The 23,432-nt window shown below is 48.4% G+C and overlaps 1 protein-coding gene across 2 annotated transcripts; it reads left to right on the top strand.

Moving 5' to 3' along the window:
- The first annotated feature begins 12,718 nt into the window (after nt 1-12,718).
- On the top strand, nt 12,719-22,349 carry TAZ (tafazzin). Of its 2 annotated transcripts, XM_031944347.1 has the most exons (12): nt 12,720-12,957; nt 13,252-13,324; nt 13,973-14,128; nt 14,579-14,707; nt 17,377-17,422; nt 17,685-17,770; nt 18,065-18,145; nt 18,510-18,551; nt 18,722-18,784; nt 18,970-19,022; nt 20,428-20,505; nt 20,903-22,349. In XM_031944347.1, exons 3-12 carry the CDS (start codon nt 14,020-14,022, stop codon nt 21,002-21,004), a joined length of 789 nt encoding a protein of 262 aa, XP_031800207.1. In that variant the 5' UTR covers nt 12,720-12,957; nt 13,252-13,324; nt 13,973-14,019; the 3' UTR covers nt 21,005-22,349. The 2 variants fall into 2 exon arrangements, with proteins under 2 accessions (XP_031800208.1, XP_031800207.1); XM_031944348.1 differs by lacking the exon at nt 20,428-20,505 and having other exon boundaries at nt 12,719-12,957.
- The last annotated feature ends 1,083 nt before the right edge of the window (nt 22,350-23,432 follow it).

The raw sequence follows: 23,432 nt of genomic DNA on the forward strand, positions 1-23,432 counted from the left end.
TACTTAGCCTCCCCCCCACCATGGATTCCTCCCTTATCTTCCCCCCCCCACTCTTTCACTCCCTCTTTATCCCATTCCTATTAATTTATATACCTTATCCCACTCCTGTTAATCTAAATACCCTTCTGTACCCCACCTTATCCCGTTACCTCTCTCTTAATTTCTTTATATATATTTTTGGAGGATTCTATCCCCTTCTTGGTATATATATATATATATATATATATATACATGTGTGTGTGTGTGTGTGTGTGTATCTTTATATAAAGATAAATAGATATACACGCACACATATATATGTGTATGTATATATGCATTGTTTCCTCATTAACCCATTCCTGATGTGAATAGGTTTTCCCAACTATCAGCCCTCTTCCCCCCTATAATTCCCTGAGGTTGGTTCATATAGCATAATTACTATTTTTGCCTTTTCCTAGATAGTTTTACTTTTTTAGAATCACATCATACTCAGCTCTGGCCCAATCTGAACAGGCAATTTTCGAAGAAAGAAATCAACCTATCAGCAACCATATAAAAATTTCCCCAAACACTAATAAGTAGGAAAAGGCAAATTAAAGCAACTCTGAGGTACTTTCTCACACCCATGAGATTGGAAACGATGATATAAAAGGAAAATGATAAGTTGTTGGAGGGGCTGTCAGAAAACAAGCACACTAGGACAGTGTTGGAGCTGTGACCCAGACCAGCCATTCTGAAAATCAAATTGGAATTATATTTCAAAATTTCTGAACTGTGATCCATGGATACTGTTGCTAAGCCTATATCAGAAAGAGATCAAAGGAAGATCAAGAGAATTTATAGGTACCAAAATATTTATAACAGCTCTTTCGCAGAAGACAAAAGTTGAAAACCGAGAAGCTATCTTCCTATTGGGAAATGGCTATATATATATATATATATAAATTCTATTATTTCTTTCCCTCAAAAGAGGCAGGCCACCTAACTAGAAAGAGACCTATTTTATACTTTATTCATGAGCCAAATTTAACCAAGTTTGAAAAGAAATCAGTCCTGGGGAAATGACTCAGACTTAGCAGAACACCTCTGTCTAGACACGTTCTTAAACTGTGGTTCACAGTCCATTATGAGGTCTCGTAATTGAATGTGGGGGTCATGAAATTATGATTTATTATCAGGAAGTGTTGGATTTGTATATCTTATTTTATATACCTACTTACCTGGGATCACATAAAAATTTCCTGCGGCAAAAAGGGATCGTGATTAGGAAAAGTTTAAAAAGTCCTAGTCTCCATCATGTCCCCCTATATAGGCTCTTCCCCGACCCCTGTGCTACAGGAAACATATGTAGTCCTTGAAGATGATACCCAAATGTTCTAGAATTTAGAGTATTCGGAGTAGCTATCTGAGTGAGATATGCAGAGAAATGTTTGCAAGGTCAAGCACATTGAAACAGAAAGCTACACCAAGAAGTCTTCCATGAACATCCTTAAGGTGGGAGAGGAAATGATGCCAAAGAAATCCAAGTACTCTGAAGTTTGAAGTGTACATCCATCCTGTAGTCCCCTTCCCAAGTCCTCCACTGAACTCCTCGGCATATCTGTAAATTTTCAAACTATAAAGTACATAGATTCACTGGAATCCCTTACCATGCCACAGAGAATCATTTCAAAGCTAGACCAAGACTAAGCCTTAAGCCCCAGAGGAATAACTGACTCTAGACTGAGCCCTAAAGGTCTCCATTTTCTTCTAAGTTGGGCTCTATACTGAGAGCTCTAAACACCTCCGCATTGACTTCTCATCTGACTAAAAACTAAAGGCTAAGACTAGATTCCATCGGAGTATGAACCTGGCCCCAGACTTAGTTTTTAGTTAGCACTGACCTCTGCCTAAATCTGAACCCTGATCCTGGAGTGCTGATGGAGGCCCAAATCGGGTCCCGAACCTAAGCCTCAACTGAGCTATAGTGTGAAACCCAACTCTGACCCAAGAGCTGATGAAGAAATGATTGAGGGTCCAGAGTGAAGTCTGATAACAGCCAAACTTGAACCTTAGACCAAGTCCAGATCCCAGGACCCGAGTAAATTGAGATCTCCATTCCAGATTGAGCCCTAAATCTGGTTCCAGAATGAGACCTGAAGAAAACCTCAGATTTGGTCCCCACACTGACACCTAACCAGAATAACAAATTGAAACCAAATCTTCTCCCCAGATTCAGCCTGTATACTAACATCAGCTTGAGCCATAACCCCAAGGATAGTAGTTCTATGTGCATATGTAAATCTACAGCACGAACCTGGGAATCTGCTTGAAAGATCCCTATTCTAAATATCAACCCTATGGCTCTTTTGGCTGGTAGTTATCTACTTCATCTTAATCTAGCCGTAGAGTTCACCTTAATGTAGCCATAGAGTTTACCCTAATCTAGCTGTTGAATTCACCTTCTCGTCCCACAGTTCTCCACTTTGCCTCTCTCTTTGTTCAGACACTCTCTGGGACAGACTGGGGAGGACCCCATCTGGAAACGGTGGGTGAGCCCACAGTCCATAGTCACAGGCTCAATTGTCCTTCCCAGCCATGTAGGAAATAGCCACAGTGACAAAAACTAGATGTGTCAGTACTTTTCCACCTCGCCTCAGAGGGTTTAAAAAGCTTAATGAACCAAACCGGAGGTTTTGTTCAGCAAAAAGATGATGTCCTGCTCGTCATGTGTCATTGGGAGCCAGGACAATGGTGGATAAGATGTAGTGAATGGGGGAAAGCAAGAAAATGAAAGTAAAAGGAAATCTGGGCAGAAGATTGGCCTTTCTCTGAATCTGCTAAAAATAAACTACTGGAGGCAAAGGCAAAACTACAATGAATTGGGAAGAAGCCAGTCTGTCAGAATAAGGTTTCTTCATCTGCAGAGAAGGTGAGTGGAGAAGGAAGCCTGAATCGAGGAGGAAAAGGAAGGCAAAGACAATGAGGTCCCGAAGAAGAATAAACAGCAAATTCTAAAAAGAGATCAGGGAAAAAAGATGAGGATCACTTCACTCTCCCCAAACCTTTCAGCTCATACAGAAGCAATGAGTAGAGAGGGGCATTGCAATAGGCATAAATAAAGTCAAACTGAGGGAATAGACCTGCGAGCACATTTCCTTTGCTTGCACAACTTTGTTGCTGCTGTTAAATGGCCGAGAGTCGGTGGTTAAGCATAGGGGAGCCTCCGAGTCGAGTCACTTGGCAGCCCCAAGGTGAGGAGAGGGCGCCCAACAGGGAAGTCACAGACCAGGTTCTGCTCTAGCGAAGATCTCTGCGACGCGCTCTTGAGGGCATCCCCAGGACAGGAGCGCCCAACAGAGGGCACCTCCTGGCAACAACCGACAGCAATAGGGGCGATCACAAGCCTGGGCCTGTCAGGAAAGTCACGGAAATGCCCAAGCCAGCTGGGCCCGTGGTGGGGGCGGGCCTGTGGGTTGCCCCCCACCTTGTAAGGAGTCTCTTCTCCAGAAGGTTCTTCTCTGTCCGGGAACCACAACGAATCCCACAACCTCCTTCCCGGAAACCCAAGAGGCGTGGGGGTGCCCTCGATGGTTTGAGGGTCAAGACTTGTTCTAAGCCCTTCTCTTTCACCTGGAACACTGGGTTGCCGTAGCTTTAACCCGCCACTGAGACTAACTGGTGCCAGGAGAATGGGGTCCGAGGCAGGTACAGAATGAAACGCCACCTCCAGAGGAGGCGGGGGCCGGTAGCGTGAGGAGAGGTGAGGAAGAGGGAAAAGGGAGCCAAAGCTCGACTTTGTCCGCCTCCTGCCTCTGGGTGCCATACGCTTGGGCCCTCCCTCACATGGTAACCCGGAGGCAGAGGGCCTTGCGATGGCTGCCCCAACCAGTAGGGCTCCTGGGGAAGGGGAATTCTCGGGACTCCGGCTAATGCATCTTCTTTTGTCCTTGTGTCGATTTGCCCATGGGTCAGATGCCCGATTGGCAGATTCGTCAATCAGAGGACCAAAAGGGGCGCTGGGAAAAAAGGTTGATGTGGTGGGCGTGCTGAGGAGTCAACCACCCTGCACCCCCGCCAGAGGGAGACTGCCAGCAGCTCGTGCTGCTCATGAAAAGAGTAGGAAGCCATAATTGTGGCTCTACGAGTCACACCAGATGGCTGCATCTACCCCACAGGGGTGGCTGTGGAGCCATGGGGGTGCCCAGAGAAGCAGCCTCATGGGGGTGAGGGCAGGACTCCTCTGTTTTCCTCCCTTGGACACATCACCACACAAGCCTGCCTGTTTTCCCCCTTGGGCAGTATAAACACACATCCCATGAAATGACCAATTTTGAAGCAAAACTTTAGATAGGATCAAAGGAGGATGAAAAGAAAGCAGTGCTGTAAGAACTATGCAAGGTCAGTTCATAAATCTCAGCACAAAAACTGGCTCTTTGGGCTCCAAATGGAAATCTAGCAGTGTGTCAGGTCCCACAGGAGTATTTCCCTTTTCACAGTGAGTATTTCTGACCCTTACAGATACTTGGGAGCCCCATAATGATCTTTTGAACGGCTTGTGGACACAGACAAATGACTCAAATGTTGGAGATAAACTAGAACAAAAGAATATTTTGAAACTATCCTTAGTCTGAGAATAAAGGAGTAGGAAGTAGGTGGAAGGAGCATATCACAATCATTCCCAATTTCCCCTAATTTGCCTATTGCCGCGCAGATTTCGATTCCCGTCCTGTGTCTCTTTTGTCACCGGGATTCGTTCTCCATAGCCTCTTGGGTAGATGATCTTTCCTGGGGGACAGCGCCCTCATTCCCTGCATGTGAAGCTTACTCTCCTTCCCTTTGGAGAAGGGGACCTTACAAACTGAACTCTACAGGTATTAGCAGGTAGAGGGAAAGTTGGGTATGATACCTCTGTGCGCCTTGGCCCAGACCAGGGGGAACCAGCGAGCTTTTCACAACAGGGCTGGTCCTCTCGATGCTAATGGCCCCTTTTGCAACACTAGCCCATAAGTGCAAGCCCAAGCCTACCAGTATGGACTTATTTTTCCCTCATTTCAATTACATGTAAAGATAGTTTTCAATATTTGTTTTCATAAGATTTTGAGCTCCAATTTTTTTCTCCCTCCCTCCCTCCCTTCCGTTCCTCCCTCAAGAAAGCAACAATCTGATATAGGTTGCACATGTACAGTCACGTTAAACATATTCCCACTAAAATGAACTTCATTTTTTTAATTTGTAAAAAACCAGAAAAGACAAAAGGAAAACAGAACAGAGCATTGTCAGGTGTCCAGAACATCAGGTAGGATTCAAAATATATAACAATAAATTACCAGTTCAAGAAAGTAGATATAATAGTAGAAGAAATTACAATTAGGAGTGTCCATCTTTTTTTGCTTCCTCCAAAGGTTGTTCTCTGCTGGATACTTTTTTTTACTTTATGCTTTTTTCCCCTTTCACTTCCCCACTTCTTCCAAGCAGGTTATAGTTAAGCACAGATATATGTCATATACATATATAGATATACATATATAGATATAAACATATACACATGTACACCCAGACCCCAACCCATACTCACACACACGCACACACACATATATATACTTATACATTCATACCCATCCGCCGAAACTCACACATACATGTATCTATATACATATACACATACAACAACGTGCATACATAATTACTTATACTGAGACATGAGTACACACACTTGCATTTACCCATACGTAAACATGCATCTAAAAATATTAGTATGGCTGACATATAATGCAGATTTTTCTCTTGATTGAATATTTTAAGCTTGACTTCTCTCTCATTTCCTATCCCTGCTAACTCTTCTGCTTTAATTCTGCCCCTAACTTGCCTTGCAATTACTCAACCTCCCCCCATCCATGGATGCCTCCCTTGTCTTCTTCCCCTAATCTTTCCTTCCCCCTCTGCCCATCCCTCCCCCCTTATTTCTTTATAGATCTTGAGGGTTCGATACCCTTCATGGTATATACATAGTTACCTATTGAATCCATTTCCATGTAAGTAGTTTTTTAGAAGTACAAATCTCCTCCCCCCTCTAATGCCTCTGTCTCTATTCTTCGCCTGCGCCTCATTTGTATAAGATAATAACTATTTTGACCTTTTTCTATGTTGTTTTGATTTTTAGAATTATACTCAACTGTGCCCCAATATTACTTTTGCTGATGTCAATCTTAAACATATGGTAAAACATAAAAACATAAAAAATTTGTCCATGTCAAGTTCCTTGAAATTAATCTTTAATATTGGATCTTAAATGTTAAATTTCCTACTGAGTTCGGGTTTGGTTGAAAGTTCTGAAAACATAAAACTGTTCAATGTCCATTTTTTTTCCATTCAATATTATGGATAATTTTGCTGGATGTGGTATGTTTGATTGTCAATATATATGATTACAGGACTGTGGGGTTTTTTATTGTGGCTGCTAAGTCTTGTACAATTCTAATTGCAGCTCCAGCATATTTAATTGTTTTTTTCTTATTTCTTGCAGAATTATCTCTTTGATCTGGGAGTTTTGAAATTTGGCAGTAATATTCCTATGTGTTTTCTACAAAGGATCTCTTTGAAGTGGTGATCGGTGGATTTTTTTTCTATTTCTACTCTCCCTTCATGTTCTATCATGGATTCTTGGATTATTTCTTGTATTATTATGTCAAGGTTCTTTTTTTTTTTTTTTTTTTTTTTTTTTTGGTCACAGCTTTCAGGTAGTCCTAATTATTCATATATTTTCTCTTCTTGGTCTGTTCTCCAGATTGGTTGTTTTTCTTATGTTTCACATTCTGTTCTATTTTTTCATTCTTTGTATTCTGTTCTGTTATTTCTTGATCTCTTGTATCTTCACTGGCTTTCCTTTGCTCAATTCTAATTTTCAAAGAGTTATTTTCATCTTTAAGACTATCTCTTTTTCTACTTGGTTAAATTTTTTCCCATAATTTTCTTGTTTTTCTTGGGTGGTTTTTATTTTTTATTTTTAGTTTTTCCTGTGTCTCTCATTTGGTTTTTAATTTTTTTTTTTTTGAATTCTTCTCTAAATTCTCTCTGGGCAGGTCTTTGGGGTAGAAAAAGCTTTTTTTTATTTCAGGGTCCTCCTCTGAAGATGAACCTTGGTCTTCCCTGTTTCCATAGTAAGTTTCTATGGTGGGATTCTTTCTTCTTGGCTGAGATATTAGGGTAAGCACCTCTACTCCTGCGGTGGGGGGACGTTGCCTTTGTTTCACTTCAGCTTTCCCCTCTGACCTGGAACCCCAAAACAAAAATTCTTTCCTCCTACAAGTGCCAACAGATACTGCTTCTGTACTCCCCTGGACCTTTTCTCCATCTTGAAGGCTTGATTCAGGACCCAGACTCCTGCCTAACTGGCCACAAATCAAAACCCAAGTTTATCCCTAGCAAGAAACCAGAGTGGGCCTTCTCCCCACTTCAACCAAACTGAACTCCTACTCTGGTCTCAGGATGATCCCCTAACCCAGGCCACAGACTGAGCCCTAACCAAAACTATAGTGAGCCTCCAATTCAAGCCATGGCCTAACCCAGAACAGAGAATGAGTCCCAAAGGGAATCACAGGCTTAGCCCCCATCTCGGGCTGTTGCTGTCGTTGCTGTTATTGTTCACTCACTTCTGACTGTTTCTCACCCCGTGAAATACAGTAGCCCAGGCCCTTCTCTCCCCTGCTATGTCTCAAATCGATTTAAGCTCATGTTCATTCTTCCATGACATTATCCATCATCCATCTCATCCTCTGCCTTCCCCTTTTCCTTTTACCTTCAATCTTTCCCAACATCAAGGCTTGGATTTTTTTATCCAATGAGTCCCATATTTTCATTATATGGCCAGGGCACTTAAGCTTCAGTATTTGTCTTCCCAATAAAAAGCCCTGGATGAATTTCCTTAAGTATTGATTGATTTTATCTAAAGGACTTTCAAAATTTTTCTTCAGCCCCACAATTTGAAAGTGTCGATTCTTCAGCACACAGCTTTCCTCGTGGTCCAACTCTCACAGCTGCACATTGCTACTGGAAAAACCATAGCTTTGACTCTATGACCCTTTGTCATCAAGGTGATCTCTGCTTTTCAGTCTGCTATCCAGATGTGCCCTGGCTTTCCTCCCAAAGAGCAAACACCTTTTAATTTCATGGCTTCAGTCTCCATGTGCAGTGATCTTTCTATCCAAGAATATAAAATCTGACACTGTTTCCATTTCTGCTCCCATCTCTTTGAGGACTTGACACATTTTGTTGTGATCCACAATCAAAGGCTTCAATGTAGCCAATGAAGTCGAAGTTGATGTTTTGTGGGGTTTTTTCCTGGAACTACCTTATTTTCTCCATAATCCAGTAAATGTTGACCATTTGGTCTCTAGTTCCTCTGCCTCTTTGAAAACCAGCCTGCTCTTCTGGGAATTTTCAGGTCACATATTGTGAAGTCTTTATTTTTAATCTATCTCTCTATTTTGTTGAAGCCCTTCTTGCAGAATCTTAAGCCGGAGTGTGAAATAAGCATAATTATTCAATAGTTTGAATATTCCTTGACAGTGACCTTTACGACTTGGATATAAACTGATCTTTTCCAATCCAGTGACCACTGTTGTGTTTTTCAAATTTACTGTCATATTGAGGGCAGAACTAACAGCATCATCTTTTAGGGTTTTAAAGAGCTCAGCTAGAATTCCATCACCTCTACTAACCTTATTGTTAGCAGTGCTTCCTATGGCCCAGTTGAGATCATTCTCCAGGATGTCTGGCTCTAGATCACTAACCACATCATCCTGGTTATTGGAGATGTTAAGATCTTTCTTGTATAGTTTTTGATGTATTCCTCCCACCTTTTTCTTATTTTTTTCTGCTTCTCTTAAGTCCCTACTATTTTTGTCTTTTATCGTCCCCATTTTTGCACAAAACTTTCCCTTGTCAAGCAATTTTTGTGAGATTTCTTGTCTTTCCCATTCTCTTGTTTTCTTCTATTTCTTTGCATTATTCATTTAAGAAAATCTCTCTCCTTGCCATTCTCTAGAATTCGCATTCAATTGGGTATATCCTTCCTTTATCCTTTTCCTTTCCTTCTTTCCTCAGCTATTTGTAAAGCCTCATCAGAAGGCCATTTTGCTTTCTTGCTTTTGAAGTAGTAAATTAGACCACGCGAATAGGTGTAAAAGACCTATTATAGTAGAAGGAAAGAAGGAAGAGGAGGGGAGCATTGTTTGAATCTTATTCTCATCAGATTTGACTTAAAGAGGGAAAATATACATACTCAGTTGGTATAGAAATTTATCTTGCACTAAAGAGGAGGGGAAGGGGACAAAATTGGGGTAGGGCTGATAGAAGGGAGGACAGATTGAGGGAAGCGGTGGTCAGAAGCAGAACACTGGGGAGGAGGGACAGAATGAAAGGAGAGAAATGACAGAGAGAAAGGAGGGGAGAGAAAGGGAGGGAGAGGGAGAGAGAGGAAAAAAAGAGAGAGATAGACAAAGACACACAGGGAGAGACAGAGACAGAGAAAGAGCACAAAGTATAAATAGGAGAAAAATAGGATTGGAAATACACAGTAATGGTACTGGTGGTAGGTATTCTTCATTCTCGAAGAGGATCAAAATGATATCACTCTGTCAGTCAAGGTACAGTGTCCAGTCATGGCTGATGCACACCAAATGAGCTCGGAATGCTCTATTATAAGTTGGGCATGTGAACTATGGGCATATAAGTAGTACATGTGAACATCTGGGGTGGATTCTCTAAATTTGTGTTATCTTCTGAGCTACTTCTCATAGAGCACAGCACCTTCTGTAATGAGGGCACATTAGGCTGGGCTGTCCTGTGCCAGTGTCTCCCAGGTCACACAATCAATTCCAAAGTTCTCAGAGACCCTGAGAGTGACCTTATATCACTTTTTTTGACCACCATGTGAGCTCTTGCCCTGTGCGAGTTCTCCATAAAGTAGTCTTTCCGGCAAGTATATATTTGTCATTTGAACCACATGGCCAGTCCTCTGCAGTAGAGTTTGAGTGCTTAGCATTTAGTTGAAGAAAGGACTTCCATGTCTGGTATCTTACCCTGCCAGGTGTTCATCAGAATCTTCCTAAGACTATTCAAAAAGAAGAAATTAGGTTTCATGGCATGATACTGGCAGACTGGGTTTCACAGGCATACAATAATGAAGTCAGCACAACAGATCTGTAGAACTCCAGTTTGGGAATCAGTCTAATCCCTCTCTTCTCCTACACTTTCCTTCAGAGCCTCCCAAACACTGAGCTACCTCTGGCAATGTGTGCATCGACTTCGTTATCAATGTGTACATCCCGGGAAGGTATAAAGCCAAGGTAAGTTAATGTATCCACAATATTCAAAATTGCACCATTTATTTTAACTGATGGTTCCACATTTGGATGGTATAGTGCTGGGTGATGGAGAACCTGTGTTTTCTTGATGTGTTAGGCCAAAATGAACACAAGCACCAGAGAATCGATCCATACTTGGTCGCATTTCTGCTTCAGAGGCTGCATCGAGTGTACAATCATCTGCAAACAAACAAATCATGCACCAACAGTCCTTCCACTTTATCTTGGCTTGAAGCCTTTTCAAGTTCAGCATCAGTCTGCTGGCTGACCTTGATGCCATGCTTATCCTCATTGAAGGCATTTGACAACATGGCTGAAAACATCATGCTAAAAAGCATGGGAGCAAGCACACAGCCTTGTGGAAAAGTGCAAGAACCTCATCTATTATCCACAACCCGGGCAATCATGTCAAGCACAATACTGATGAACTTCTCCAGACAACCAAATTCTGACCTAATTTTCCATCAGCCTTTGTGACTAACAGTATCAGATCTATGAACTTTGCGCACAGACCTCTCTTGTACTCCAGGCATTGCTCCTGGAGTTGTTGGGCAGCAAACACAGTATCGACCATTCTTTGGCCCTTTCTGAAGCCATTCTGGTACTCACATGGATGACCATCTTCCAGGTAAAGGATCAGTCTATGGAAGAAGACTCTGGCAGGAATCTTACTAGCAATGACTAAGAGAGAGACTCCCCTGTGACTGTAACAGGACAATCCGTTCCCTTTACCTTGATTGAGATGGACGATGGAAGTTTTCTTGAACTCCAGGGGGAAAACCTTCTTTTGCCAGCTTTTATATGAGCAATGGATCCCCCCACACACACACTTTGTAAATCTCAGTTGCTATACAATCAGCATCAGCCTAAAAAAGAGCCAAAAGACATTCAAAACCTCTTTTTGAGCTGGAACTTCAGCTAGTTGACTTCAACCTGAGATACATGGTTAATGGCTTCATCATTGGTTGATGATGGCTGGTTGAGAACACTATGGAAGTGTTCAACCCAATTTTCTAGGATCATGTCCTTGTCGCTAATCAATGTGTATCAGCACTGAACAATGGATTGTAACAGGAAATTATAGGACAGAAAATAAACCCACATGTAACTGAGCTCATGAGTGACTGAGTCAGGTCTTTCTGATTCTAGAAAGCCCAGAGCTTTCATCCCCTGTGGCCCAAGCACCCCTACCCCCACCCTATGCCTAGGCCGTTTGCTGGGACAAAGACTTAAAGAAGAAGCATGCTATGAAATCAGTTTCGCAAGAGAGCTTTATTTGTATTTTATCTTCTGGACAATGGGGAGCCATTGAGAGCTTTGGAGCCAGCTTTGAATACTAGGTTGCCAGGTTTGAGTTCTATCTCCTGGATAGTGAGGAGCCACTAAAAGCCTTGGAGTTGGGCCATATGTGGGCTGAGGAAGATTTTTTTTTTTTGGGGGGGGGGCAGTTGTCTCACACATTATCAGGTCAACTAGCATTGAGAGGCTTGGGTCATCTCATGCTGAAGGAGGCACTGGGCTAAGGGCTGGGGACACCAAGAAAGACAAAATGTGGGTCCCGGCCTCCAGGAAGAGGTCACAGGGTGCTGGGTGCCTGTGGACGGAACCATTATGTTGAAGCTGAATTGGAGAGAAGATAGAGTACAAGCCGGGAGTGCCAATTTAGGGACCATCTCAGCAAAGCGGGCAAAACCAGGGCTGGGACAGTCTATAGGGTGTGGCAGATGGTGGGCGTGGGGCAGGAGCCGGGGGAGCCAAGGATTCCGGTGAAGTTACACATCTGGGAGCACGCCTGGCCCAGAGGGCAGAGGTTTAGAGGAGGGGGGATTCAGGGGGAGGGGCTCGCTTCCTTTCTAAACCAGCTGAGTTTGCGGTGCTGGAGGGCAAGATAAGCAGGCCGGCGGGCGGGAGAATGAGAGCCCCCCTGGCCGCAAGCCCTAGAAAAGGTTCTGGAGCCTTTCTCTGCTCCGCACCCGCGCGCCAGACTGGGGGCTTCAAACGGGTCCTCCCTCAGAACCTGCAGGCGCGCTGTCCCCAGCACAATGGGCAGGGAATCCTCAGAACTGGGACCAACCCACCAGGCTTCCATACTTCCTTAAGTCTCCCCCCGCCCCCATCCTCCCCCCCCGCCCCTTTTCCTCCCCCTCCCCCCCCCCTTGGTCTTCTTGGCTCTTCCAAAAGGTCCTGGACCTTTCCTCAGGCTGTCCGGACCCCCGCCCTCTCCCCACGCCATCCTCTGCCTCTGGGCTTCTTGGGTCTCCAGGAAAATCCCACCTTCTCTGGGATGCTCTTGGGCGGGGGCGGGGCGGGGCCCGGAGGCCGGCGGGGCGGGGCATGGGCGGGGCGTAGTGCTAGGGTCAGCGGGGCGGGACCGGCGCGGGGCTCTGCCCCTCCTCCCGCCTCCTCCTGTCCCTCCCCGCCCTGGGGAGCCTGGTAGGCCCAGAGCCGGGTCGGCAGAGCCCCGCCAGCTGCCTCTCGAGCCCGGCCTGGGTTTACGACACGTAAATACCTGGCAGTGGGACCCGTCTTGCTTTACGGCAGCCCTAGAGAAGGCGACCCGAGGCTCGGGGAGGGCGGCGGCCTCCCCCTGTCCCCGCTCGCGAGATCTGCGCGCCCGGGACCCGCCGGGACGGTAAGTGACGTGCAAAAGGGGCCCCGGGCGATCCGGACGGGCCTTCCGTCCCGCGGCCGCCCTCCCCGCCGCAGCCCGTGGCGTGACCTTGGGCTCTATTGTCTTACGTAACAGCTGGCGGGGCCTCAGTTTCCCCCGCGTGGCGGGCTGAGCGGCGGCGTCGGCGGGAAAGCCCTCGGGAGAGGGAGGGGGGAGGGTCCGGGCCGTGCCCCCCGGCGGGGGTGGGAAACCACCGACTTAAAGGAGCGGGAGGGGACCACCCCACCTGTGGCCTTCCCCTTCCGCTCCCCCCAGGGCGCTTTGGAGGCCGGCCGGGAGAATGGCCGACGCAGCCCCGGCTCCCCAGTAGCCCAAGCCCGCCGGCCAGGTAGGATGCCCGTCCTTGACCTCAAGGGCGTCATCTGCTGGGGGAAAACCCTGTGTCTTTCCCCGGGAGATTCAAATGCCGGTCATGGGGAGGGGGGGGAGGAGGGGTCCCCGATGTCGGCGGGGGAGCGCCTGGTTCAGACAGATTGATCCCGGGGCGGGGGGGGGGGGGGGGGGGGCCGAAGGCAGCGTGTTGGCCCCCGAATTTACTTAGTTAACGTGAGCTAGCCTGTTTGCAAGGGCCTGGCTTCCACAGAGCCGACCTCGGGCTTAAGTTTTCTCTCTTGATAGCCATGGCCTGGTCACCGTCCCTCTGTGCGGCCACAGTTCCTCAAGAGGAACAATTGGAGGCCAGAGCTCACCTGACCCCCGAGATGATGATGCCAAAAGCCCAGATCCCAAGGCCGGGGCAAAGAACCTTTTCTGAACTCCCAACACCCCCTCTGGCTCATTGACCTTTCTAACAATGCTATAGACTCCACCAAGGAAGTGGAACTGGTCAGTCTCCTCTAAATTTCAGTGCCCTTGGTCAAACTGGGCACCTCACCCTAGTTAAGCCCTGTTGGGCTAGGACCATTGCATGATGGGACTCGTCTAAAGCCAAGCTTGGGGAATTGGTTCCCTGTTCTTTCTCACTCTCCAATGACAGAACCCCGGCCAGGCAGCTGAAACCAACCCTACTTTGGACATGGGAAGATGCCCCTCCATGTGAAATGGCCTTTCCCCTCAGTGCCTCCTCTGTCATGGACTCTGGCCAGCAGCGTGGTCATGGGGCTCGTGGGTACCTACAGCTGCTTCTGGACCAGTGAGTGTGCTTGGAGCAAGGCTGGGGCCGGGAGCACTTTCTGAGGGGGTAGAATAGGGAGCAGGGATGAAGGAAACCTTGGAAGGGGACTCTGGGATTGGCAAGCCTTTGTTTTTCTCCCAAGTGGCTGCCTCCCTGGGTGGGGGTTGGCTTAATCATTAGCTCCAGATCTGAAAAAGAAGCTAGGGAAAGCACATCTTGCTTAGAGGTTGGAGGCGGCTGGTTGAGCTTTCCCTAGAGATGTGCAGTTTTAAGGAGGAACCAGTGATCTGAATGAAGAGGAAAGATTGTGTGTGTGAGAGAGGGACAGTGTGTGCGTGTGAGAGTGTGTGTGTGTGTGTACATAGACATACATAGAGAGAAAAAGTTAGCAGGAGCATTGTGGCTGAGGGCTCGAATATGGTACCAGCTAGGTGGCCCCCTGTGGGCCTTTGTCCTCTCTCCAAATAGAGTACATGAACAGTCTTAATGTGCACAACAAGGAGGTGCTGTATGAACTGATCGAGAATCGAGACCCTGGCACGCCGCTGATTACTGTCTCCAATCACCAGTCCTGTATGGATGACCCACACCTCTGGGGTACACACCTTGGGAAACTGGGCCTCTAGTGGTCGGGGAAGGGGATCGCTCTCCGGCCATTCCGCAGTTAGGCAGGAGCCTCTGCGGGAACAAAAAGGGCCTTAGGCCTCGTCTCTCCCCGGACTCATCTGTCCTAGTCATAGGACTTGGGTTGCTTTGTGACCTTTTTCTGTGCGAGCTTTCTTATCTCCTCCACTACTCTCTAAGCTCCCAGCCTAACTCCCAGCCTAGCTCCCGGCCTAGCTGAGCCCATCGCCTCCCACAGAATAGATATTCAGGACGGGTTTTTAAATGAAAGGAAGGTTATCGGAGGAAGGAAGGAAGGAAAGCAGCCACACTGGGGGTGGAGAGCATCAGGAACCCCTTCCACCTGCTGCTAATGACTTCCTTCTCCTTTCATATTTTGGGGTAGGGACAACTTATTCAGGGTAGTTTCTGGGCAATCCCTAGCTTTTGATTCCTTCTCATCTGAACTTTATCACCTGCTCAGAGTATGATTGCACCAGTAATTTTAGTTCACAGAGCTCCAGCTTTCAGTGAATCAATCTTGTCACCTGCATATGACTAGTATAGAGAAGGACTGTCTCCGCTTAGTGCCAGAGCTTTTCAAGAACTTAATTTAGCCAGTGTCCCATCCCCCGTTTCCCTCACCTCCAAGAAGACTCAGAGAAGCTCAAGGGCTTTCCTTTCCAACAGCCTTTCCAGACCCTCCCGTTTGGTCCTGGATTCATCAGAGAAAGAGGCCGTTCCCTTCGGTCTGCTTTTTGGCATTCTCTCGGTTACATTTTGATTCATCTTTGCCAATACCCTCTTTAACCAGAATGTTGGCTGAAGCACAGAGCATTCTGGGCCCTCTCCCTGATTTGGGGCCAAACCAACAGGCTTTATGTTATCATCATAAAGCTTTATGATGATAAAGCTCGTCTCCAGCACCTTGTCCTTTTTGGGCCCAATAAACTTTGTGTGAGCCATTTTGGTCCACGGCAGCCATTGAGGTTGCCCAGCCCAGGAAGCTGACGCGGCAGAGAGACGGTAAGTGGCCCAGTCCTTGAGAGGAATGAGAGAGGTGGACGGGCCCCCACCGGCAGCGGAGAGGAGTATCTTATTGAGTCCACCCCCAGCCCGTGGCCAGGCCTCCGCTGAGGGCTGCTCGGTTCTGCCCAGGGGAATTTGCACTCGGGCTTTAGTGTAGGTCCACATTCAGCTCTCATCCTAAATTCAGAGAGGTGCAAGGAACTTCAGACAGCGCCAGATCTGATCTGTATCTTGACTGAAGACTGTGGATGTCCATCCAGGCCTCCAGTGAAGAAGAACTCTTTGTTCGTCATTGGCCACAGATTATGCTCATTGCTCCTGGCACTGCCCTCGATCCTTTTTCTGTGCTGGAAATCAGCTCGGGTGCCCCCCAAGGCTTCTTTCTCCAGGCCAAACACCCCCCAGTACCTTCAAGTAAGCCTCTTGTGGCAGGATCTGTGGGTCACCTTAAAAAGTGGCTGCCAGAGCTGAGCCCAGAACCCTTCCAATCAGGAGGTTCAGTTGCTTCTCCCCCAGCTGTTTTCCACTTGGAGGAGGGGGCTTCTTTTCTTGAGTATATCCTCTTGATATAGAACTCCAATCCACCCCGCCCCCTTTTATTTCATCAGTTTTAGATGAAACAAGTCATCCTGCACAGTTTGGGGCACCTCTGAGATTGAATTTATTGCCTTGCGTTAAGCTCTTATTTTGTTCACTTCTGGGAGTGTGTGAGGCTGACTTTCAGTAACATCCTTGGACATTGCCTCTGAAGCCTTCCCACTGTTACTTTTCCTATAGCGCAAACCTGTAGTATTCTGAGAGTAACATATTCTCTGTGGGATCTGACTTGACAGATGTATAGGGGAAGTTTTCCTCTGTCCCCATTTTCTCTTCAAAGTCCTCTCGATTGCATCTGCAGATCCCCAGGCAAATGGAGTAGAGTGATCTGCATTAGGTGCACATCCTGCCCATTAAGCCCTGGTCCAGAAATCCCCAATCTCCTTCACAGATACCGTCTTCTCAGCCAGAGAGACATTGTCATTGAGGTGCTCAGAGAAGACTTCTTGAAGGAGGTGGAACTTTAGACTTGTTGGCTGAGTAGGACTTACATAAGTGTAGGAAGAAAGAATTCTGGGCCAGGATATAGGTGAACAAAGGCAGCAGCAGGAGTGGGTCTGGTAGAGAGCAGAGAGCTGGAATTGAGGGTCTGTATGGGGCAGACCAAGGAGACAAAGCGCTAAGAGTAGGTGAGAGATTCTGGAGAACTTTAAATATCCGGCTGAGGCCCTAGCTTTTGTCTGGGATGGCCTGGGGAGCCACCGAGGGGTTCTGAGCAATCACTGTCCTGTTTTACAACATAGAGAAGATGGGGAGGTTCCTGGACTGGATGATTGGAGAAGAGGGGACCCTTGTTCAAGAGCTGTCTTGGAGGGCGTAGAGCATAGAGATAGAAATGGGGTCAGAGATGATTGGGTCTGGAGGGAAGATGAGTCGGGTTTGGGATATAACAAGTTGGCCAGCGTAACTTTGAACTGGTGAATCTTGGAGGACTGGAGCTGCTGGGAGAACTTGGTGGGCCCCCAGGGAGGGTAAGCAAGGGGCTCAGTAGGGGTGAGAACCTGGTGAAGAAGGCCACCTTTTCTGTCTTCTCCCAGGGATCCTGAAACTCCGCCACATCTGGAACCTGAGGCTGATGAGGTGGTAAGTGGGGCTTCCTAATAGAAGGAACGGGTCCCTAAACTAGCAGTAAGCCTCGGTTCCCATCTCCCACCAGGCAGACCTTGGAGGCATCCATTTTTCTTAGAGGTGTGGGAGACGGAGGTTTGCCTTCCCCTCCAGAATTTCCACCGGCAGCATTGTTGGGATTGGGGGCAGCAGCGTGAAGGGGGGGGGGGAGGGGAAGGGAGGTAGTCAGCGTCTTCGGGCTTGCTCAAAAAGCAGTGCTGGCCCTGCTGCCCCACAGGACCCCAGCAGCTGCAGATATCTGTTTCACCAAGGAGCTGCATTCTCATTTCTTCAGTTTGGGAAAGTGCGTCCCCGTGTGCCGAGGTGAGCCCTCTCCCCCACCCCGCTCCCGACCTGCGGCTCCCCTTGATATCTCCCCACACTAATAGGCCAGTGCCCCCTCACAGGTAAGAGCGGAACGGATGGCCTTTGGTCCTGAGCCTCCCAGTGTGGGGTAGACCTCGCGTCCCACCCCGCCCCCAAGCAGAGTTGAAGTCCCACCTCTTCCAGACCTGCCCAGAGCCAGGCTGGGGGCTCTTCCCTTCACATCCCGTCTCTTTCCCTTACCCCAAATCTAAGCCGATGGTAAATGGTTCGGGGACGGCTTTTGTCTGCTAGGGGATGGCGTCTACCAGAGAGGGATGGACTTCATCCTGGAGAAACTCAACAACGGGGACTGGGTCCACATCTTCCCTGAAGGTTGGTGGGAGTGGATGCTGTGGAGCAGCCAGCAGGAGGAAGACTTGGCGGGGCCCTTCCCTTTGGGAGAAAGGGGAAGACTTGGTTTATTTCTCTTTAATGCACATTTTATGAATTATGTCAGGAGCGAAAAATCAGAGCAAATGGGGAAAACCGTGGGAGAGATTTTTAAAAACACCAGAAAAAAGAAGTGAACATAGTATGTGATTTCTATTCAGTCTCTTTAGTTCTTTCTTGGTGGCAGATGGGGGGGCGGGGCCTGACATCCCTGTCCTGTCCCATCCTCCCCTCCCCCCAGTGCCTCATTGGGCCGTGGATGAGGGAGAAGCCTCTTTGAGCTGCTCATCTCCTTCTCTCGCTTTAGGAAAAGTGAACATGAGCCAGGAGTTTCTTCGCTTTAAGTGGGGTGAGTTGGGGGTGACGTAGCCTCAGCAGTTCCCTCTCCCCACGTTCCCCGTTCTGACTTCCCCAGACCTTCCAGACCATGGGGTGATAGGAGTGGCTTTGCGGTGGGCTCCTTCTGCGGGGCTTCTCAGGGGCGGGGCCTATTCCCACCACTCCCTTCTGTCTCGGCAGGAATAGGGCGCCTGGTTGCCGAGTGTCACCTCAACCCCATCATCCTTCCGCTCTGGCACATTGGTGAGCTTTCGGGGGTGGGGTGAGGGGAGGGCTTGACGAGTTAGTTGCCATTATGCTGTTCAGAAGGAGGCGGGGAGAAGGGGGTCACAGAACTGGGGGGCGGTGGGGGCGAGGGCTAGGACCCCTCCCTTCCTCCTCTTTGACATCTGCCTCATTCTCCGTTGGCCTCCATGCCGGTTGTGTAGGAATGAGTGATGTGCTTCCCAACGCTCCGCCCTATTTCCCCCGATTTGGCCAGGTGAGTGGGAGCCGGCTGGTCTCTGGTTGCCCCCCCCCACACCTCCCCTTTCCCCAGGCTTGGCCAGCACAGGCCATTTCCATTCGTGGCCCCTCTGGATGGAGAGAGAGGGGCCAGGAGGGGGTTGCTGGTGGTGTCTTGGATGACCCCAGCCCCACTTGGTTTTTACTCTGTCACATGAGGTTAGACTGACTGATTCTTCCACCCTGGACCTTTAAGGTGACTCCTTCCACCAGTAGGATGGAAGGCAGCTTCTCTGTACCTGAAGTCACTGAGGTGACCAGGATCACACACCTACCTCATGGCTGAGCTCTTCCTGACTAAGGCCGCTGTGCCCAGCAGATGGCTGTCTGGGGGATCTGTGTACAGACAGCACCGGGGCAGAGAACTGGAAAGGGCCCCTCGAGGCTGAACGGAGCCATTCTCAGGATAGGGGCCGGGGGGCTCGCACAGAGTTCGGGGTCTGAATTCAAATCTAGCCCTAAATGCTCACTAGCTGTGTGACCCTGGACAGGCTACTTCCTGGCTGGGTGCCTCAGTTTGCTCATCTGTAAAATGGAGATGCACAGCCCTCCCTCACTTCAGTCCCATTCCCGGCATGTTCTGGCATCGTCTCCCTGATGTCTCTTGGAGAATGAAGGGCCCGTCTCCCGGTGTCATTAAATAAGATAATTAGAAAGCGCTTAGTGAGGTGCCTAGCACATAGTAAGCTCTATATAAATGTTAGCTATTGTGATGATGATGATGGTCTACTGGAGCCTAGAGATTGCTCAGAATCAATGTGTCGAAATACATAAACTAAGATGCACAAGATTACAAAGAAAGCCAAAGGGGAGTGAAAGGAAAGGCAGCCTCCGAGCCGTGTGTCTGGTGGCCTGGGCGCCTTGTCGGGGGCAGGATTTCTGTGCCATTGCTCTCTTCCCGGCACCAGGCAGAACTCTTGCCCACGAGAAATTTAGGCTGCGGCATGACGTGCCCAAGGACTTCCTGGCGAGGGCCATGTTGGGGGCCCAGCCTTCAATCTCACTTGTCTAAACATGGGTGATTGGCAGAGGTGGCCCCTTAGGGACAAGGATTGGGAATGGTGAGACATTTGTAACACAATGTTAGTGCTAGAAAGAGTCCCTAGTCTCACCCCCTCACTTTATAGATGAGTAAACTGAGGCCTAATTTGGGGCAAAAGTACAAAGGCAGGACACAACCCAAGCTCCTGCTGGCTTCTCCCCAGCCTTGGCCTCCAGGCCTTTGGAGTTGTCCTGTTTGCTTACACCGCCCCCCCCCCCGCTTTCTTTCCCCCCCCCCCCCCCCCCCCCCAGGTTGGGAGAAGGGAGGGGTGTCCCTCTGGCAGGATTCAGACTGGTTCTGTGGCCCTGTTCACATCCCTGTGACACCCTCTCCCTCCCAGAAAATCACCGTGCTCATTGGGAAGCCATTCAGCGCCATGCCTGTTCTTGAACGTCTCCGGTCTGAGAATAAGTCAGCAGTGAGTTGGCTGGATGGTGAAAGTGGGTGGGAGAGACTTGGAGATCTCCAGGGGGGCCTGGGCGATCCCTTGAGAAGGAACAGGATCTGAGGAGTGAGCAAGTCTTTTTAGTCTCGTGTGGGATCTGGGCCTCCTGCCGGCCGAAGGCCCTTTCCCGGCCGGGATCCCTGACGGCCCAGAGCTGAGGCGTACCTACCCCATCGAGCGAGATCATGTTTGTGAGAAGCTCTTTGTGTTGCCTATCCCTTCCCTTCTCCCTCTTCCTTCTCCCGGTCCTCAGTGCCACTTCTCCCACCTCCATCTTCCCCTAGAAAAATTAACACTGGGTAAGGAAAGGCCTCGGGACACCTCGGCCTCCCATCTTTGCCCAGCTCCCCGTCGCCATCTTTTTTCTCAGGTGGAAATGCGCAAAGCCCTGACGGATTTTATCCAGGATGAGTTTCAGAGCCTCAAAGCACAGGCAGAATCACTGCACAGCCACTTCCAGCCCGCGAGTTAGCTCAGAGGCTCTCCCGGCTGGAGCCGGTTCCCAGGGAGGCTCCCACTCCGCCAAGGCTCTCCCGCGCCACTCCAGCCTGCCCGCCTGTCTCGCTGGGTCGCTCATCGTCTTCCTTCCATGGTCTTCCAGGGGAAGGTTCCGTGCTCCTGCCTCAAGGGAGCACACCCTTCCTCCCCCTAGTCCCACTCTCTCAGTGGCAGCTCAGGGCAGCTAGCACCTTGGGTCAAGAGGTGAACCAAGCACAGGGAGCCAAGAATAGGTCGCTTCCCTTCCAGACGCCATGTCTCACCCTGGCCAGTGCATGGGGCATACATGTCAAGCTGGGAAGCTCAGAAGTCAGGTAAAGGCTTCGGTTTTATCTTTTTTAGACCACAAGTTTCACCTTGGATCTTCCTTCTCAGGGCTCCCCGGTGGGACGCCCATCCCTTCTGTTTTCCCTGATAGAGCAGCAGTCCCTCTTAGCATGTGCCAAAACTTTTTCCGGTCTCTGGTGCAAATCAATGAAATGATGGCCTGGAAGGAGTGGGGCGGTTATGAGGCTCACTGTGATTGGGGGGTGGGGGGGAGCAGTGTGTCCCCGTCGAGGGGCTTGTCTGCTTCGCTTTTGCTCTGTTGAGCAGCATTTAGCTGCCTGTGGGGGTGCATTCTAGGTGCCTCCCCACCCCCTTGAGAAAAGCCCACTCAAAGTTCCCATTTTCAGTGGAACATTCTCATGTGCTTATGGGACAGTTAACACCTAGAACCCTCTTCAGAGTTCTCGTAGCCCAGATGATTTGAGGCTGGGGCAATTGTTCTCTTTTTACTTTTTTATCTGAGAGAGTCTGCTTTGCATTCTGCTCTGCTAGCCGATAGTGGAGACTGAGGAGTGCTAGGATAGATAGTCAAGGGGTCACAGGACCGAAAGAGATGCTAGATTTGTGAGGATCCTTAACGGTCATAATGACTCTTCCCGGGATTGTGATTTGGGTTGGTGGGAATATCTTTGCCCGTACAGAAAATCATGGAACAAACTTGACATATCAAAGTATCTATTCTCATATATATAAGGGAGAGGCAGGCTGGCTCTAGATGCTCCCAGAAAACTTTCTCTCTTTTCTTCTTTCCTTGTGGGCACAACTTAGTTGAGGCAGAGCCTTCAAGCCTGCACAAGCTGGGGCTGAACAGAATCGCACTCCTTTGCATCCCAGGGGGCTCTCAGTGTAATCTAGTTCCTCCTCTGCCTGCCCACCCCAAGGCTGGGGCGGCCTCCTCTCTTTTCTCTCCCCACGGGCTTCTCTTTCACACCTCCAAAGTTTTAAATGGATTTTTAACAATAAAGTCTGTGTCTGTGCTGTGGCTCCACCTACTTCTGCCACTCCAGTCTCTGTTCTGGGAACATGGTGGGAGAGACAGAGTTGGGGATGGGGCTGTAGGCTGGGAATCCTCTGTGGAGATGAATCTCACAACCTGGCAATACTAATAATAATCCTCAGATTGGGCGATAGAGAAGCGATAAGCTCGTGGAGCCCCTCGTCCGTGATGAATTCAAGTCACCGAGTGGATTGAAACAATCGATAGGTGTGATCGCTGCCGCCGTCTGACCATTTGAAAGGTGTGGTCAGCCGCAATTACAACGAGGAAAGAAAGAGCAATTTAAAAACTAGCGGCCGATGAGGTTGACTAGGATTCTTGGGAAATTCTAACTACGCTGAGCCCCCCCACAGTATGTACCAAGCCAATTTACATGCTAACCATTGGGATGAAAACAGCAGTTAACCAAACTTTACCAATCAATACGTTCAAACTTCAGACCCCTCTTAGAGGTCCTAATAAAGCATCTTATACTGGGGCCTGAGAAAAGGTCCAACTCTAGGCCATCTCTTGAGTCGCTGATCTGGCCACACCCTGTAGCCAACATGGCTGCTTGGGTCTCCATTGCCGGCCAGCCAGAAATAATTTAATGGCCAACACCTCCGGTGGCTTTTATACAGCTATGGGCGCTCCTCATTTGGTCACCACGTAACACCAGCCTCTGCTTAAAGTATAACTAGTGATAAAATTTGCAGTATTTTGCCCGTGGTTGAAGAGTCCACCTATGTCTTTCAGTTCTAAGATTATACACGTTTTGTACTTGACATCATACCACACAAGTGCCTATCTTATTGAAAAACAACTGATCACAAAATAAAGTCAGTTAGGCTGAGCTGATGAGTATTCCTATTGTGAAGGTAGTAAAATTTATTCTCATATTCCTCTGTAACAATCTGTCTCATCTTTCTGGCTGACTCCCAGTTCTTTTTAGATAGAAAGACATTCTTCAGAAATTAATGTAGAATCTATGCCCTGATGATGGTATACACGCTAGCGCAAGTGTGGCGAGGATTTTCCAGGTCCTTGCTAGTCACTGCGTGAACCCAGGCAGACCTGTACATTGCGATTTATCCATTCA

This window comes from Sarcophilus harrisii, chromosome X (assembly GCF_902635505.1).
Source record: "Sarcophilus harrisii chromosome X, mSarHar1.11, whole genome shotgun sequence".
In the NCBI taxonomy this organism is placed as follows: domain Eukaryota; kingdom Metazoa; phylum Chordata; class Mammalia; order Dasyuromorphia; family Dasyuridae; genus Sarcophilus; species Sarcophilus harrisii.

Excerpts from the sequence above, each read along its gene's own strand:
- TAZ (XM_031944347.1), top strand. The coding sequence starts at position 14,020 with ATGCCCCTCCATGTGAAATGGCCTTTCCCCTCAGTGCCTCCTCTGTCA. Across the intron at positions 17,423-17,684 it reads AACCTGAGGCTGATGAGGTG|GACCCCAGCAGCTGCAGATA; the intron begins GTAAGTGGGGCT and ends GCTGCCCCACAG. Across the intron at positions 18,552-18,721 it reads GTTTCTTCGCTTTAAGTGGG|GAATAGGGCGCCTGGTTGCC; the intron begins GTGAGTTGGGGG and ends CTGTCTCGGCAG.